General features: G+C 44.8%; 1 protein-coding gene across 2 annotated transcripts in view; it reads right to left on the bottom strand.

Annotated features, from left to right (window-relative positions):
* Nucleotides 1-6,801: 6,801 nt before the first annotated feature.
* Nucleotides 6,802-14,176, bottom strand: part of LPXN (leupaxin) — a 38,358-nt gene continuing 30,983 nt past the window's right edge. For both annotated transcript variants that reach the window (XM_070472909.1, XM_020894619.2), the window contains 2 exons: nucleotides 8,966-9,114; nucleotides 6,802-8,122 (listed from right to left, as the gene is read on the bottom strand). In XM_070472909.1, coding sequence (XP_070329010.1) covers nucleotides 7,853-8,122; nucleotides 8,966-9,114 — 419 coding nt within the window. In that variant the 3' untranslated portion in view covers nucleotides 6,802-7,852. The remainder of the gene's footprint in view (nucleotides 8,123-8,965; nucleotides 9,115-14,176) is intronic.

The raw sequence follows: 14,176 nt of genomic DNA, 5'->3' as shown, positions 1-14,176 counted from the left end.
GACAGAACACACGGGGACCCCGGGAGGAGGCGGCCGTCAGCAGGACAAGAGAGAGGCCTCAGGAGACGCCGGACCTGGGGACACCTGGGTCTTGGACTTGCGGCCTCTAATCCGTAAGAGAATAAATTTCCGTTCTCTCTGCCACCCAGTCTGGTATTTTGGTATAGCACCGCTGGCAATACAGGTGATAATGATGGCAAGGCCTTTCCTGGGGTTTTGTGTGAATTATGGTCGGGCCATTGGCAGGCAGGGGCTGCCACAGCCTTGGAAGGCCCCTGGACTCCTTTGCCCTTGGCTCTGCTTCCTTGACCTGGGCTCACTGCTTCCTATCTGCAGGAAGCAGCTAACCGAATGGATTTCCGGTACCGTGGAAATCATTTCGTCTTGAGCACTACTTTGTCAATATGTTGCTGCAAAGGGAGATTATCAGCTCACACTCAAGCTCTTCTCCTAATCTCCCAGCATTTTCCATTCCACCAGCTTTCATCCTGAGCCCCAAAAAAGATTTCTAAAATCATAAAAATACAACTAAAAGCCTGCTATATTTTCCCAGTCTCCATGGAAATGCTAGAGATGGAAGCTGTACTGACTCCCTCACGTACTTCTTGGACTATTTTGTTAATGCCTTTTATGTGTGGTTCTTGGAGGTTTACAAAGCTCTTTCGCACTTATTATCCTGGTTAATCCTCAGAGCAAACCCACATGGGAGATATTCTTACCCACATTTAGCATATTATGAAACTGCAGTCTGCAGAAGATAAATAAGTTAACTAAGGTTTACACCTTAGATGTGTACATGGCACATAAATGGTGTACATTTATGGTAAATGGTACACTCAGCCTCTGAACTTGGGTTTGTCTGATGTCAAGGCTACAGCTCTGGCCCCTATATCCCAAACGACGTAGGCTACACCACCGGATCACCTTTCTAGTCCCAGGGCCCTTACTCATCCCTTGAAAATTCACTTCACAGACCTTATTTCTGAGATGTGTTTCACACTGTTGAAGTAAAGCCTAAGAGAAAGTGTCCCAGGTGAGGGATAATAAGCAAGCGTCGGCCCGGTTCTAGTGCTATCACTAAAATTGAGTGATCTTGGCCGAGTCGTGTAGTAGTCATTTTTCCATGGGTAAAATGGAAATGCCCACTCTTTTCTTCCGTAAATCCCCTCCACCATCGCTACACTTGATGAAATGCATTAAGCTTTCTAGAACTGGGGACGTTTTATTTTATTTTGATTGGGGTGGAGTCAGTTTACAACGTTGGGTTGGTTTCAGCTGCATGACAAAGTGGATTGGCTCATGTAAGCATGTGCCCTCCCCCGGGGCCTCCCCCTCCCACCCCGACCCCGCCCTCTAGGTCATCACAGAGCCCGAGCTGAGCTCCCCGCACGATGCAGCAGCCCCCCACTAGCTGTCTACTGCACACACGGTCGTGTATATATGTCCGTCTTAATTTCCCAGTTCACCCTGGCCCCCTTCAGCACTCCCACATCCACACGTCTGTTCTCTACATCTGTGTCTCCATTCCTGCCCTGTAAATAGGTTCATCTTGTCACTTTTCAGGATTTCACAGGTATGCATTAGTGTACGACATTTGTTTTTCTCTTTCTGAGTTACTTCACTCTGTATGACAGATTCTAGCTAAGTCCATCCACCTCACCATAAATGACTCAGTTGTGTCCATTTTTATGGCTGAGTAATATTCTACTGCATTGCTGCTGCTAAGTCACTTCAGTCGTGTCCGATTCTGTGTGACTCCATAGACAGCAGCCCACCAGGTTCCCCCGTCCCTGGGATCCTCCAGGCAAGAACACTGGAGTGGGTTGTCATTTCCTTCTCCAATGCATGAAAATGAAAAATGAGAGTGAAGTCGCTCAGTCGTGTCTGACTCTTAGCGACCCCATGGACCACAGCCCACCAGGCTCCTCCGTCCATGGGACTTTCCAGGCCAGAGCACTGGAGTGGGGTGCCATTGATTCTACTGCACACATGTACCCTATTAAAGTTCTGAAAACAAACAGCTTACTATACATCCCACCTGGAGGAGGGCATGGCAACCCACTCCAGTATTCTGGCCAGGAAAACCCCACGGATGGAGGAGCCTGGCGGGCTACAGTCCACGGGGTCACAGAGAGTCGGACGCGACCGAGCGGCTGAGTGGGGGCACATTACAAGCGTGGTTTGCAGGCGTTCCCAACGACTCTCCTCTGAGCGGCTTACCTCCTCGTAACTCCCCCACCGATGCACTAAGCTCCTGTGTCCGCTGGTGCTCACTACCTAGGGCAAGCTGGTGCTTCCTACTGAAAGCGCCTGTCACTCGGATTCAGGGCTTTCTTTGGTCAGAAGCATATTCAGCTTGTGAGGAGGGCGGGCCAGAGGCAGCAGAGGCTGGGTGGGGGATTGTTGTCATCGCGTGTGGTCTGATAAACCCCAGAAGTCAAGAGTTTTGAGCTCCGAACTTCCACCCCAGTAAGCTGCTAGTGCATGTTAGTCCCTGTCTCACTTCCCCACCCTCCCACCCGTGCACCCACAACGCTTCTAAATAAACTGTTGCTCACACATCCCAGTCTCGGGTCCACTTCCTGGAGAGCCCAAACTAGGAGGTGCTCCAGGCTGAGTCTGTGCAAGGGCATGAGCTGGGTGATGCTGCCCGCCCCACCACTGTCTCTTTCCCCCACAGACAGTGTGTTGTATGCCACCCTTCTTGCCTCCCCATGTCTCCTGGAAGCACCAGAATTTTCAACTTGTCCAACTCACACATGCATTTATAGAGCCCATAACTCCCTTCCCTTCTCTTTTCCCCTCTCTTTCAAAACTTTCAGATTATTTGAGGAAAATCTTTTTCCCTCCAAGCACCCCTTGCAGGCACACCTTAAGCACACCTCATTTCTGAGCCTCCGATATCTCTGAACTCCTGTCTGAAGACGGAAGGGCCAGCCAGGGACAGTCATCTTTCCCAAGTGTCATTGGACACAATGGAACCTTCACCCTCAGCCTCCAAAACATTAAAAAGTGTCCCTACAAGCTCCTCTCAGAATTACTATAACTATCTTCTTTCTCTTCCTCAACCCTTTTTAACCTGATTTTCTTCAAGTATCAATTTTCAGGATAAAGGTAAATGTAATTCTTTTATCATTTTCCAAATTGTCTTTCTTTTTTGTTTGCAAGTAACACATCAAGGTTTTTTAAAACATTTTCTCACTGCAAATACACAGTATTACAGCGACATTGCAGATTCAGCCATCTTCTACGGAGGGGCCTGGACACAGCAGCCTACGTAGCGTGAGTTTCAGCGCCTGTTAATTATTGAGTGTAATCGCTTTAGTACGTGGTGCTACTTCCTGTTGTACAGTGACACAGTTGTGTGCATACACACACGGCCTCCCTCTGAGACCTCCCTCCCGTCCCCCGAGGCCATCACAGAGCACCGAGCTGACCCCCCGTGCCACAGAGGTTCTCCCTATTTTACACGTGGTGGTGTGTGTATGTCAGCCCAATCTCCCAGTCCGTCCCTCCCAGCCCTTCGCCCCCGGGGCCACACGTCTGTTCTCCATGTCTGCGTCTCTATTCCTGCCCTGTAGATATGTTCATCAGTGCTGTTTTTCTAGAGTCCACCTATATATGTTAAAACACGATATTTGTTTTTCTCCTCTGACTTACGTCGCTCTGTATAGATTTGAGAACAGATTTGAGACACTGCTGCCTTCTGGCTAACTTGTACATCTGTAACAAGCACAGCTCAAGCTCCAGCACTGGTCTGAGGATTCTTCCCTGCTGATCCAATGTCTCCCAGTAGATTTCCATTTCCCCTTTGACCTCTGGGTTCTCAGCACGCACATGCCACTCTGATGGAGAGTTTTATCTAAGAACACTAACCTCACAGCATTTTGAGGGCAAGTAGTCACTTTTTCTGTCTCTTATTTTAATGACTGCCACCTCCGTTCTTGTTAAGGACCTGCTGACACCTAACAGGCTTCCCTTGTAGCTCAAAGGGTAAAGAATCTGCCTGCCATGTAGGAGACCTGGATTCTATCCCTAGGTTGGGAAGATCCAATTGAGAAGGGCATGGCAACCCTCTCCAAGTGTTCTTGCCTGGAGAATCCCATGGACAGAAAAGCCTGGCAGGCTACAGTCCATGGGGTCGCAAAGAGTCAGACACAACTGAGTGACTAACAGAGCCAGTATTCTTGCCTAAAAAGCTCCCTGGACAGAGGAGCCCGGTGAGTTACAGCCCACAGGGTCGCAGAGAGTGAGCGACTCACACAACTGAGTAACTGAACACACACACACACACACACACACCTGCGACGCTTGCCCCTAAACACAGTTGTCACTCTTTCTCACTATTATTTCAGCTGGAAGATCTCCTTTCTCAGATTCTCAAACTGAAGCTGCTTGGGATGTTTCTTACTGCTGTGCCCGCCCCTGCCTCCCACCCGGGCCCCAAGGAAGGTCAGTATCCGCCGCGTGTTTCCCTCACATCCTCACTCCGGGCTCCCCTCCACTTTTATGTTCTGTGAAGTTCTCGGGCATGTCCCCTCAGGGCACCGGAAAGATCTGCTTGGTTACCTTCTGTATTACCTTGAAACTCTTCTGCTCTTGAACATATATACTCATACAGAGTCAAGATTCATTGACCTCTTTTGGCCAGTCCCCAGATTTTTTAAGTATCCACATCTCCTGCACAGGGCCCTTGTGTTTTTAAAAACTTAGTCCTGACCGTAACTCTGGAAATGATCTAGCTTGGTTTAAGGCGGGCTGCATAGCACAGTTCCCCCAGCAAAAGTCACTGTGGCTATGCGGGCTTCCCTGGTGGCCCAGGCAGTAAAGAATCTGAGAGTAATGGAGGAGACACGGGTTCAGTCCCTGGGTTGGGAAGACCCCACCCCCACCCCACCCCCAGGCCCCGGAAAAGGGAAAGACCACCCACTCGAGCATTCTTGCCTGAGAAATCCCATGGACAGAGGAGCCTGGCGGGCCACAGTTCTTGAGGTTGCAGAGTCAGAGATGGCTGAGTGATTTTTTTGTTTGTTTTTTAATGTGGTCTAAGCTAGTGCCGTTAGGATGAATCTCAGGACTTTTGCTTGCAAAGCTAGAGAAAAGCGCTCTGTCTCCCTCCCCTGGTCACAAACAGGGAGCTTATGCCCAGCAGCCATCCTACAAGTTCACCTGCTAGAACTCGTAGGAAAAGTGATTGTTGTCTTTGTCTAAGGATCACCTTGGAGGACTCTATTCCAAAGGACCATTGGCCAAACTGGGTGATTCCTCCTTGACAACAGAGTTCTCAATCAATGGCACATTCTTCTATAAAAATATATATCCTCATGGGTAGGAAAAACGTTGTCTTTTGAGAGTAGGTTTTATTTTTTAGACGCTATAAGGGGACTTCGCTGGCAGTTCAGTGGCTAAGACTCCATGCTTCCACTGCAGGAGGTACAGGTTCAATCCCTGGTCAGAAAACAGAGATTCTGCATGCTGCATGGCATGGCCAAAAAATAAAAACAAAATTTTGGAGACGTCCCTGGCAGTCTGGTGGTTAAGACTCTGCACTTTCACTGCAGGAGGCTTGGGTTCAATCCCTGGTTGGGGAATGAAGGTCCTGCAAACCACGTGGCACAGCCAAAAAAAAAATTTTAATTAATAAAATAAAACCTACAAGTTACTCAGAACTGAGTAAACAGGTACATATCAGTATGAGAGAAGTATTAACTTTTTTAAAAAGGAGAACTTTTAACTTTTGAGTGGTTTCCTTGTTGCTAAAACATTAGTCCAGAAGACAGAATCCCCTTTTGGACAAATATAAAACCACTTTCATTATGAAAATAAAAATTTTCACTTCTTAATTTCACCTTAGTAAACTGTGGTTTTTCTTTGACATTTTTAAATACATAGGTTCTACAGAAATCTCAAAATAGCCAATCCTTAAAAAAAAAAAGTTACCACCTGAACATTCTTTCTGGTTAAAACCCCAAGTTGCTTTTGTCAAACCCCAAACCAACCATGAACCCTGCCATATTAACACCTGCAAACACCATCACAGAGTCATATGCAGTCAACAGGATGTTTAGAAACGGAACATGTATTTTGCTTAGTCTGGTACTCAGCCAGCGAAATAGGACGAAAGGCCAGCTGGCTCCCTGTCTCATCAGCCTCCCTCACAGCTGGGGTGCATTTGGAGTTCCTATTTTGTTGAATGTCACTGTCACCACTTCCTTTTAACCCTCAAATCCCCCTTATCATTCACTCCAATAAAGAAGGGCAATAGGATAAAGCTTGGCAAGAATCATTTCATCCATTTCTGCCCTCCTAGAAGTTCTGTCCCCATATTAATACTCTAAAGACTTCCGTCTATTTTAAAAATTCAGTCCTATTTTTAAAAAATACTTCCAGGGAAGGGGATTTCCTCAGTGATTTAAAATTTTTTCATAACAAATAATTATACGTTTATTTTTAATATCATGGTAAGAGAGATACGTTACAGAGTGTATCAAGATTTCTTTTGAGGAAGCATGACTCCTTTTAAAATTGACTTGAGGAAGAACTTGAGAAAGTCAGACTCTTGAATAGTCTGACAAGCTTTTCTACACGTTTACTCATAAGATTTTTCAGAGGAACAAATAACTAAGTGGAGTTGTTTTTTTTTGCGGGGGGGGGGGGGGGGGGGGGGGAGGGGTTGGACTTCCTAATCCAAACTGAAAAATGGTGAAATGAGGTTTAAAGCATCCTTCTTCAGAGATGCTCTAAGAACAGCCATCCTGCTTGTTTTCATGTGACAACTGTGAAGTCGAAGAAAGATGCACATTTCACTTTTTAAAATAGCTTTATTGAGATATAGTTGATATACAAGAAAATTGAACAAATACATACAACTTTATGAGTTTGGAGATATGCATGCACAGGCAAATATGAATTCACAACAGCCCAGTGGAAACTGTTTTCCTACAAATGTAAACAAAGCAATGAAAAAAAAATTTAAGAAGCTTTGCCATCTTTTAATCAATCACTTAAGTGCAAAAAAATAAAGTGAAAGCTACAGGCCTAAATTAAAAGTCAATGACTAGGAGTCCCTCCTTTTCATTTCTTCTGATTTAAAGAAAAGGGCCCATTGTATGGAAGTAAACAAGGGGTATGATACACACTTAATTGCACATTGTGTCTAGTATATAACTTGGGAAGCAGAAAATTTATCAAACTAATATGACACTGAGTCATTAAAACCACAAGTTCCTTTATTTATCAGTGATGTCAGGATTCAAAGTTTTCCAGTTAAAATCTACTTTCTCTTGAAAAGGAGAAATACACTGAAGGGAAAGACAAGGAACTTAAGAGTGACACATGATGCCTAACAGCAAGAATAAAGCCCTACCGTGACCAGCACAGTGTTGTAAAGCAATCATCCTCCTATTAAAAAAAGCAGGAACAAAGCCCGCAGCAGTGACTGTGGGAAAGTCAGCCACAGGGAAACGGGGGTAGCTGAAGAGACCCAGTTCCTAAGGCCAAGCAGAGAAGATGGATCTGCAGGACCATCAATAGAGGTGAAAGTGGAGGGAGCTGAGGAGGGCAGGAGTGGAACGGATGCGTGCATGTGAAAATACACCTGCCGAGGCCCTAGATAGCAGGCCCCAGATCAAAATTCAACTGCATTGTTTAAAAAAAAAAAAAAAAAAAAGGCTTGAGATCAAAACTTCAAGCCTAGCCACGTCACCTCTAGACGCTCCCTTCCTTGTCCATCACCTTGGCTTTCTCTCTAAGCCTACTGAGCAGAAAGTCAGGAACTAGAAATGTACGCTTGCCTCTCTTGGCTTCAATTTTCACGCAGATCGGAAGAGGGCGCGTGTGGGTTCAGCTGAGGTCACACGGGGAAGAGCTTGCTGAAGCAGGCGTGACAGTAGGTCTTGTCGTTCTGCTCCTTGAAGACCCCCTTGGACAGCTGCGTCAGGCAGAAGGCGCACACGAAGTGCTCGGGGTGGAACTTGTGGCCCATGGCGCTGACGCAGCGGCCCGTGATGGGCTGCCCACACCCGCGGCAGAGGGTCCCCCGGCGCTGATGGTAGTGCAGCTCACAGAAGGGGAGCCCGTCCAGTTCGAAGAAGGAGCCGGTAGAGAAACCGCTAAAGCAGTCCTGGGAGGTGGGGGGAGAGAAAGACGAGGAGTGCAGATGTCAAGAAGGAAAGTATCAGCAAGATTTCAGCCGGGAAATCCCTGCCGGTTTCCCACCAGTGGACACACAGAGGTTAGAATATCGCCCCTCTGCAAACCAGAGGAGCAAATGCCCATGCGGATGGGGTGTTTCGTGTTTCTTTTTCCAAAGAAACTTTTAATTTTGTATTGGAGCACAGCCGATGAACAAGACGGTGATGGTGTCAGGTAGACGGCAAAGGAACGCAACCACACATAAACATGTATCCATTTTCTCCCAAACTCCCCTCCCATCCAGGCTGCCACGTAGCCCTGAGCAGAGTTCCCCGTGCGATCCGGTAGGTCCCTGTTGGTTATCCCTTTTCAGCATAGCAGGGTGTACATATCCATCCCAGACTCCCTAACTTTCCCTCCTGCTCACCCTCCCCACCTCCTCGGCAAGCATAAATTCACTAAGTCTGTGAGTTTGTTTCTGCTTTGTAAATAAATTCATTGCTTCTGTTGTTGTTCAGTTGCTAAGTTGTGCCCGACTCTTTGTGACCCCATGGACGGCAGCCTGTTTCTCTTTAGACTCCGCACAGACGGATGTCACAACGTGTACTTCTCCTTCTCTGCCTGACTTCACTCAGTAAGACGATCTCTAGGCCCACCCATGTGGCTGCAAATGGCATTATTTCATCCTTCTCATGGCCGAGAAATACTTGTATTTCTTTTAAGAAGCCCCTGTCAAACTCTCGCCCTGAGCTGTGAACCCTCTTACCAGCTGCACCCCAGAAAGGAGACCCCTGCCTCTCCCGAAACGCAGAAGACAAGGGAGTAGGCCCACCCTGCACACGAAGCACTCTGGATGCCAGACGGTGCCCATGGCCGAAAGGTAGTTTTCCAGCACTGGCCGGTTGCAGCCGCCACACCTGGGTGCGAACATGCCCAGGAAGTCCTTCCGGCAATACGGCTTCTTGTCCTTCTCGTGAAAGCCTGGAGAGAGGGGAAGCAAGGGTTTGCTCTTGCGGTTTGAGACCTTAAACCAAGTTAGAGACGGAGAAGAGGGCAATGACGTAAACTCTCCCACGTTCAGGATGTGCTACCAGACACCTACGTCAAAGGCCTGTTAGAAGAAACCCACGAGACAGTGCAGCGATTTCTCAGTCGGGCCTGGTTCACGCTTGTTGTGTGTTCTGTCACCAGATGGTGCCTGAGACTTTGCAATTCCATGAGCTGTAGCCCACCAGGCTCCTCTGTCCATGGGATTCTCCAGGCAAGAATACTGGAGTGGGCTGCCATTTCCTTCTCCAGGGCATCTTCCTGACCCAGGGATCGAACCCACGTCTCCTCTTTACCACTAAGCCACCAGGGGAGCCTGCCTGATTTGGGCAAGCATTGAATAAGCGTTGAGGTCTACTCCTCCTCAGCGCCTCTGCACTAAGTATTCCATCGGCCTCTGCATTCCCAGGCCTTGATATGGCGAGCCCCGCCTCGCGTTTCAGAAATCAGCTCGAAGGTCCTCGAATCAGACAGAACCTCTGCAGCCTGTATCTATCTCTGCATCTTTTTTTCATTGCCTTTTCTCTCTCACTGGAATGTTTGCTCTGAAAGAAACTAAGTATTTTTGGTCTGGTCACTTTATAATCCCCAGTATCTAAAACAGTATCTCGGGGGGGGGCGGGGAGAAAAGTGCCTAATATTTAAAAAGAAAGCAATATTAAATAAAAATTTCCAAATTGGTGCAAAATCCAATGTAATAATTCAAACCATACAAACAGGTGAATTAGAAACGGATGGGGGCTTCCTCGGTGGCTCAGTGTAAACACTGCAGCTGCCAAGGCAGGAGACACGGTTCGAGCCCTGGTCTGGGAAGATCCCACGCGTCACGGAACGAACGAGCCCGTGTGCCACAACCCGGGGCTGCGGCTACTGGAGCCTCAGCGCCCTCGAGCCCGTCTCCCAGGACAGGAGAAGCCGCTGCAGGGAGGAGCCCGCGCCCCGAGGTTAGGGAGGAGCCCGCCTGCCAAAGCTGGAGAGCCGCCCTCGCGGTGAGCAGGCCCAGCACAGCCCCAAAGAGACAAAGAATGCGGTTTTCTAATGGATGGGTTCCTCTTTAACTGGGGAATAGAAAACTGTGATAAAATTGGCTCACATTTCAAAAGGAAGCTAAAGATTAATAAATTGAGCTACATTAAAAATATATAGGAATGACTTACCAAAAAGGATCAGCAAAGACAAAGACAAAGAGAAACTGAGGAAAATATTTGCTAATCATGTATCAGAAAAATATAACTAAATCAAGGAGTTCCAAACTGGATATATGATTTCAATTATTGTTTTATAAAATGTAAAAAAAAAAAAGAAAAATCAATCTCTAAAATTTTAATCAAGTTTTAGCAAATTAACCATACATCAAATTGATAACATGACTAAAGAAGGCAGTAATTCATTCAATGGCTTTAAAACACAGTTTGTTGACTGTATAATTTATTTATACACAGGCTGTATTCTAAAAAGAGCTACAAAAATCTTTTAAACTTTTTTCAATAAGGTTATAAAAGCATTTATTCATGGTAAAACCATTTATTCATAGTAAAACATTTTTTCAGTTTTCCTGTATGAGATGTATTTCAAGATAACTAAATAGTTAATGATGAAGTGTTACTGTTTATATAATCCCATCTAATAAGTGCTGATAGAGTGATGGAAAAGTCACCATTTTACAACTGAGATCACTGGTGATAGGCAATGCTCGTCAACAGGGAGCTTGAGAATGGAGGGGTGAGGCTGACACTGCTTGCTGACACTGCTTGCAGCCAGTGGTCAGTCTTAGCATCAGTGAAAGCAGGTCAGGCGTCCCTGGCTGAGACGGTAAAGAATTCGCCTGCAATAAAGGAAACCTGGGTTCGATCCCTGGGTCAGGAAGATCCCCTGGAGAAGGGAATAACAACCCACTCCAGTATTCTTGCCTGGAGAATGCCATGGTCAGAGGAGCTTAGCGGGCTACAGTCCAAGGGGTCATAAAGAGTCAGACAGGACTGAGCAAGCAACACTTTCATTTTTCAAAAGTAGGTCAACCAGTCATTACATACCTCTAGACATGACTCAACAAGTACATAGCAGCCAGTATCTATGACCTATTCTCCCCTAAATACTAAACCTAAACTGAATCAAGTCTCTAGGTCTAAATTAACAATTTACAAAAACTACAGGGGAAGGCGGGGTAAGATGAAGATAGACCAAATAATGTAAACTTCATCATGAGTCAGTAGCCAGTCAAATCAAGAATATGGGACATTTTACAGAACATAGGTTCCAGTTTCTTAATGAATCAATGCTACAAAAAAGTGAGGAAGAGAGGATTGTTACAGAACTCAAAATTTTGAGGGATAAAGCAGTCAAAGGCAGTACATAAAGGATCTTGCTTGGATCCTGATTCAAACAAAGCAACTGAATAACACCATCTAGAAACTTTAGAAATTGGGATGTGGGTTTTAAATGAAAATAAGGAACTATTAATTTTGTGAAGTACGAAGGGTGTTTATCTGTTGGAGATGACGTGTGCTGAAGTATTTAATGGTGAGATGATATGATATTTTAGGATTTGCTTTTAAATTATTCCCTCAAAAGAAAAGGCTAGGTGGTTTAGTAGTGGTTACAGGAAATTTGTTTGGCAAAATGTTGGTATTTATTGAAATTTCCATAATAAAAAGCTTAAAAATAGATGTATTGAGGTATAAGTGCTTTCATTTTAATACTTGAAATGTTCACTGTTAGATGCAGATTAGAAAACCCCTGGCTCGTAAAGATTCTGTGTCCAGATGATGCGAGATACGAAACCCATGGTGACTGCTTTTAAAAATCTTTGAAATAAGTCTGCTTCACAAATAGACAACTAGGCCAAGAAGAAATACTTTTAGGGGTACTGTGTTCAACATGATGATTAGGAATGAAACATAAAAGAAACTATTGAAGTTCCAAGTTTTGCTAATTAGTAGTTTAATTTCTAATTAGGTAAGTAGTAAAAACAGTGTTAAATAAATATATACTCAATGCTGCAAAGCATATGGAGGTATTCACATATTTTTATATTCCTAGTGACAAAGATAAATGTTACTATTCCATTATTCTTTTAGAAAGTCATTTGATAATGTGTATCAATATTTTTAAAATATATAAATATCTCAATCCTAGAAATTAATCTACATAAATAATAGAAGAAAATTCTATGTTTAAAGATAGTCATTACAGCTCTACTCAGACAATAGAAGCAATCTAAATATACTGTTACAAATACATTTAGTTGTTTTCAGTATTTGGAACTATCAATAATGCTTTAGTAAACATCTTCAGGCATATAATCTTTTAAAATTTGTCTACATGAAGCCCTGATGGAATAACTGATATTATTAAAATTATTATAGAACTATTAAACAACATGGGAAAACGCTTAAGTGGAAAAAAAGGAATTTCAGGTATACTGTAACTTTTATATATACATAAATATTAATAAATGTAGAAAAATATTGGTAAGACAAATTTTTTGTTGCACTAGGTCAAGAAGTTAATAGATTACAAATAAAATTTTATGCAAAGTCTTATTGTCTTCACATTTAAAAAAAAAAGAAAAATATAATAAACTGATTCATCCTCAAGCACTTACTCGTGTGATATATTCCCTCTGCTTTAAAAATCATTTCCTAAGACACCCAGATGGTTTGGTTCTTACCTTAACTCAGTGGTCTGCTTAAGGGAACAACAGCTAGACCACTTTATTTCAAGTAGAACCCTGTTCCTCTCCCTCACCCTCTCTCCTAAGGTACAAAGAAGTTAGTCAGTTGGCTAGTTTGATTACTATCTGTCTTTCTCACTAGAGCATACACACCACGCGCGCAGGGACTTTGTTTTCTGTTACTGTCTCCCTAGTTCCTAGAATAGTACCTGATACATACACAGAAGCTGCTCAAAAAAGATGCATCGAATCAGCAGACCTGTGAACAACACTACAACAGCGAGGCTGAGACCAGTGGCTTCAGAAGACGGTTGCCCCGCATCAAGACTAACTAGAACATGTATAAACAGGTAAACTTTTCTAGAAGAAACTCTCCTTAGCATTTACAAGGAGATTCCACCTAAAACAAAGAGGACCAGCAGCAATCCCATTTTTGCAGCGCCTACTGTTTTACTGGTTCCAACTGAGGGTTCCCCCTGCAGGACTAGGTCGAAATTAGACTCTTCATAGCAACCCTCCCATTTTACAAGGGAGAAAAGGGAAGCTCAGCAAAATTACAAATAACCAACTAGGCGGGGGAGGAACTGATTCAAATCTAGGCCTAACTTCAAAGTCTAACTTGGATGTCACGTCCCTGACCTTAAACGCATTGTCATCTTGATCTCTCCATGGGAATTGCAAGTATCAGTTGAGCTCAAATATCATAACCGAATAATTCAGTAACTAGGAGAGCGCTCTAACTGTGCCCCACTCAAACAGCATGTGAGCAAAACACAAGAAACATTATTTCTAGAAACACACTTTGACAGTAGCAACCAGAGCCAAAAAAGGTAATGGGAGGAGCCGGGGGTTCAAGCCCAAATCGTGCAGCTGCGTGGCCCATAACCTCGGGTCATTTTGTCATATGCCTTGCCTTGTTCAACTACGCTTTCTTCAAAAAGCAGACGATTCGATCGATTTCTGAGGCCTCCAGATCTAAGAACGTAAACCAGTAATTTTTTAAGCTGTCCTGTGTCCTTCTTCTCTGCCTCTGAGACAAAGAAGAGCTCAGTTATTCTCTTTGTCAAAAAACGTCTAGAGTCTGCTCAAGGACAACTGAAAGTGGTCATGCTAAGTCACTTCAGTCATGCCCGACTCTCTGCGACCCTTTGGACTGTAGTCCACCAGGCTCCTCTGTCCGTGGGATTTTCCAGGCAAGAATACTGGAGTGGGGTGCCATTTCCTCCTCCAGGAGATCCTCCCGACCCAGGGATCGAACCCGCGCTTCCTGTGTCACCTGCATTGCAGACCGATTCTTCCCCTGCTGAGCCATCAGGGGAAGCC

The sequence above is a fragment of the Odocoileus virginianus genome, chromosome 10 (genome assembly GCF_023699985.2).
Source record: "Odocoileus virginianus isolate 20LAN1187 ecotype Illinois chromosome 10, Ovbor_1.2, whole genome shotgun sequence".
NCBI lineage: Eukaryota > Metazoa > Chordata > Mammalia > Artiodactyla > Cervidae > Odocoileus > Odocoileus virginianus.
This window is presented reverse-complemented; position numbering and strand designations above follow the sequence as displayed.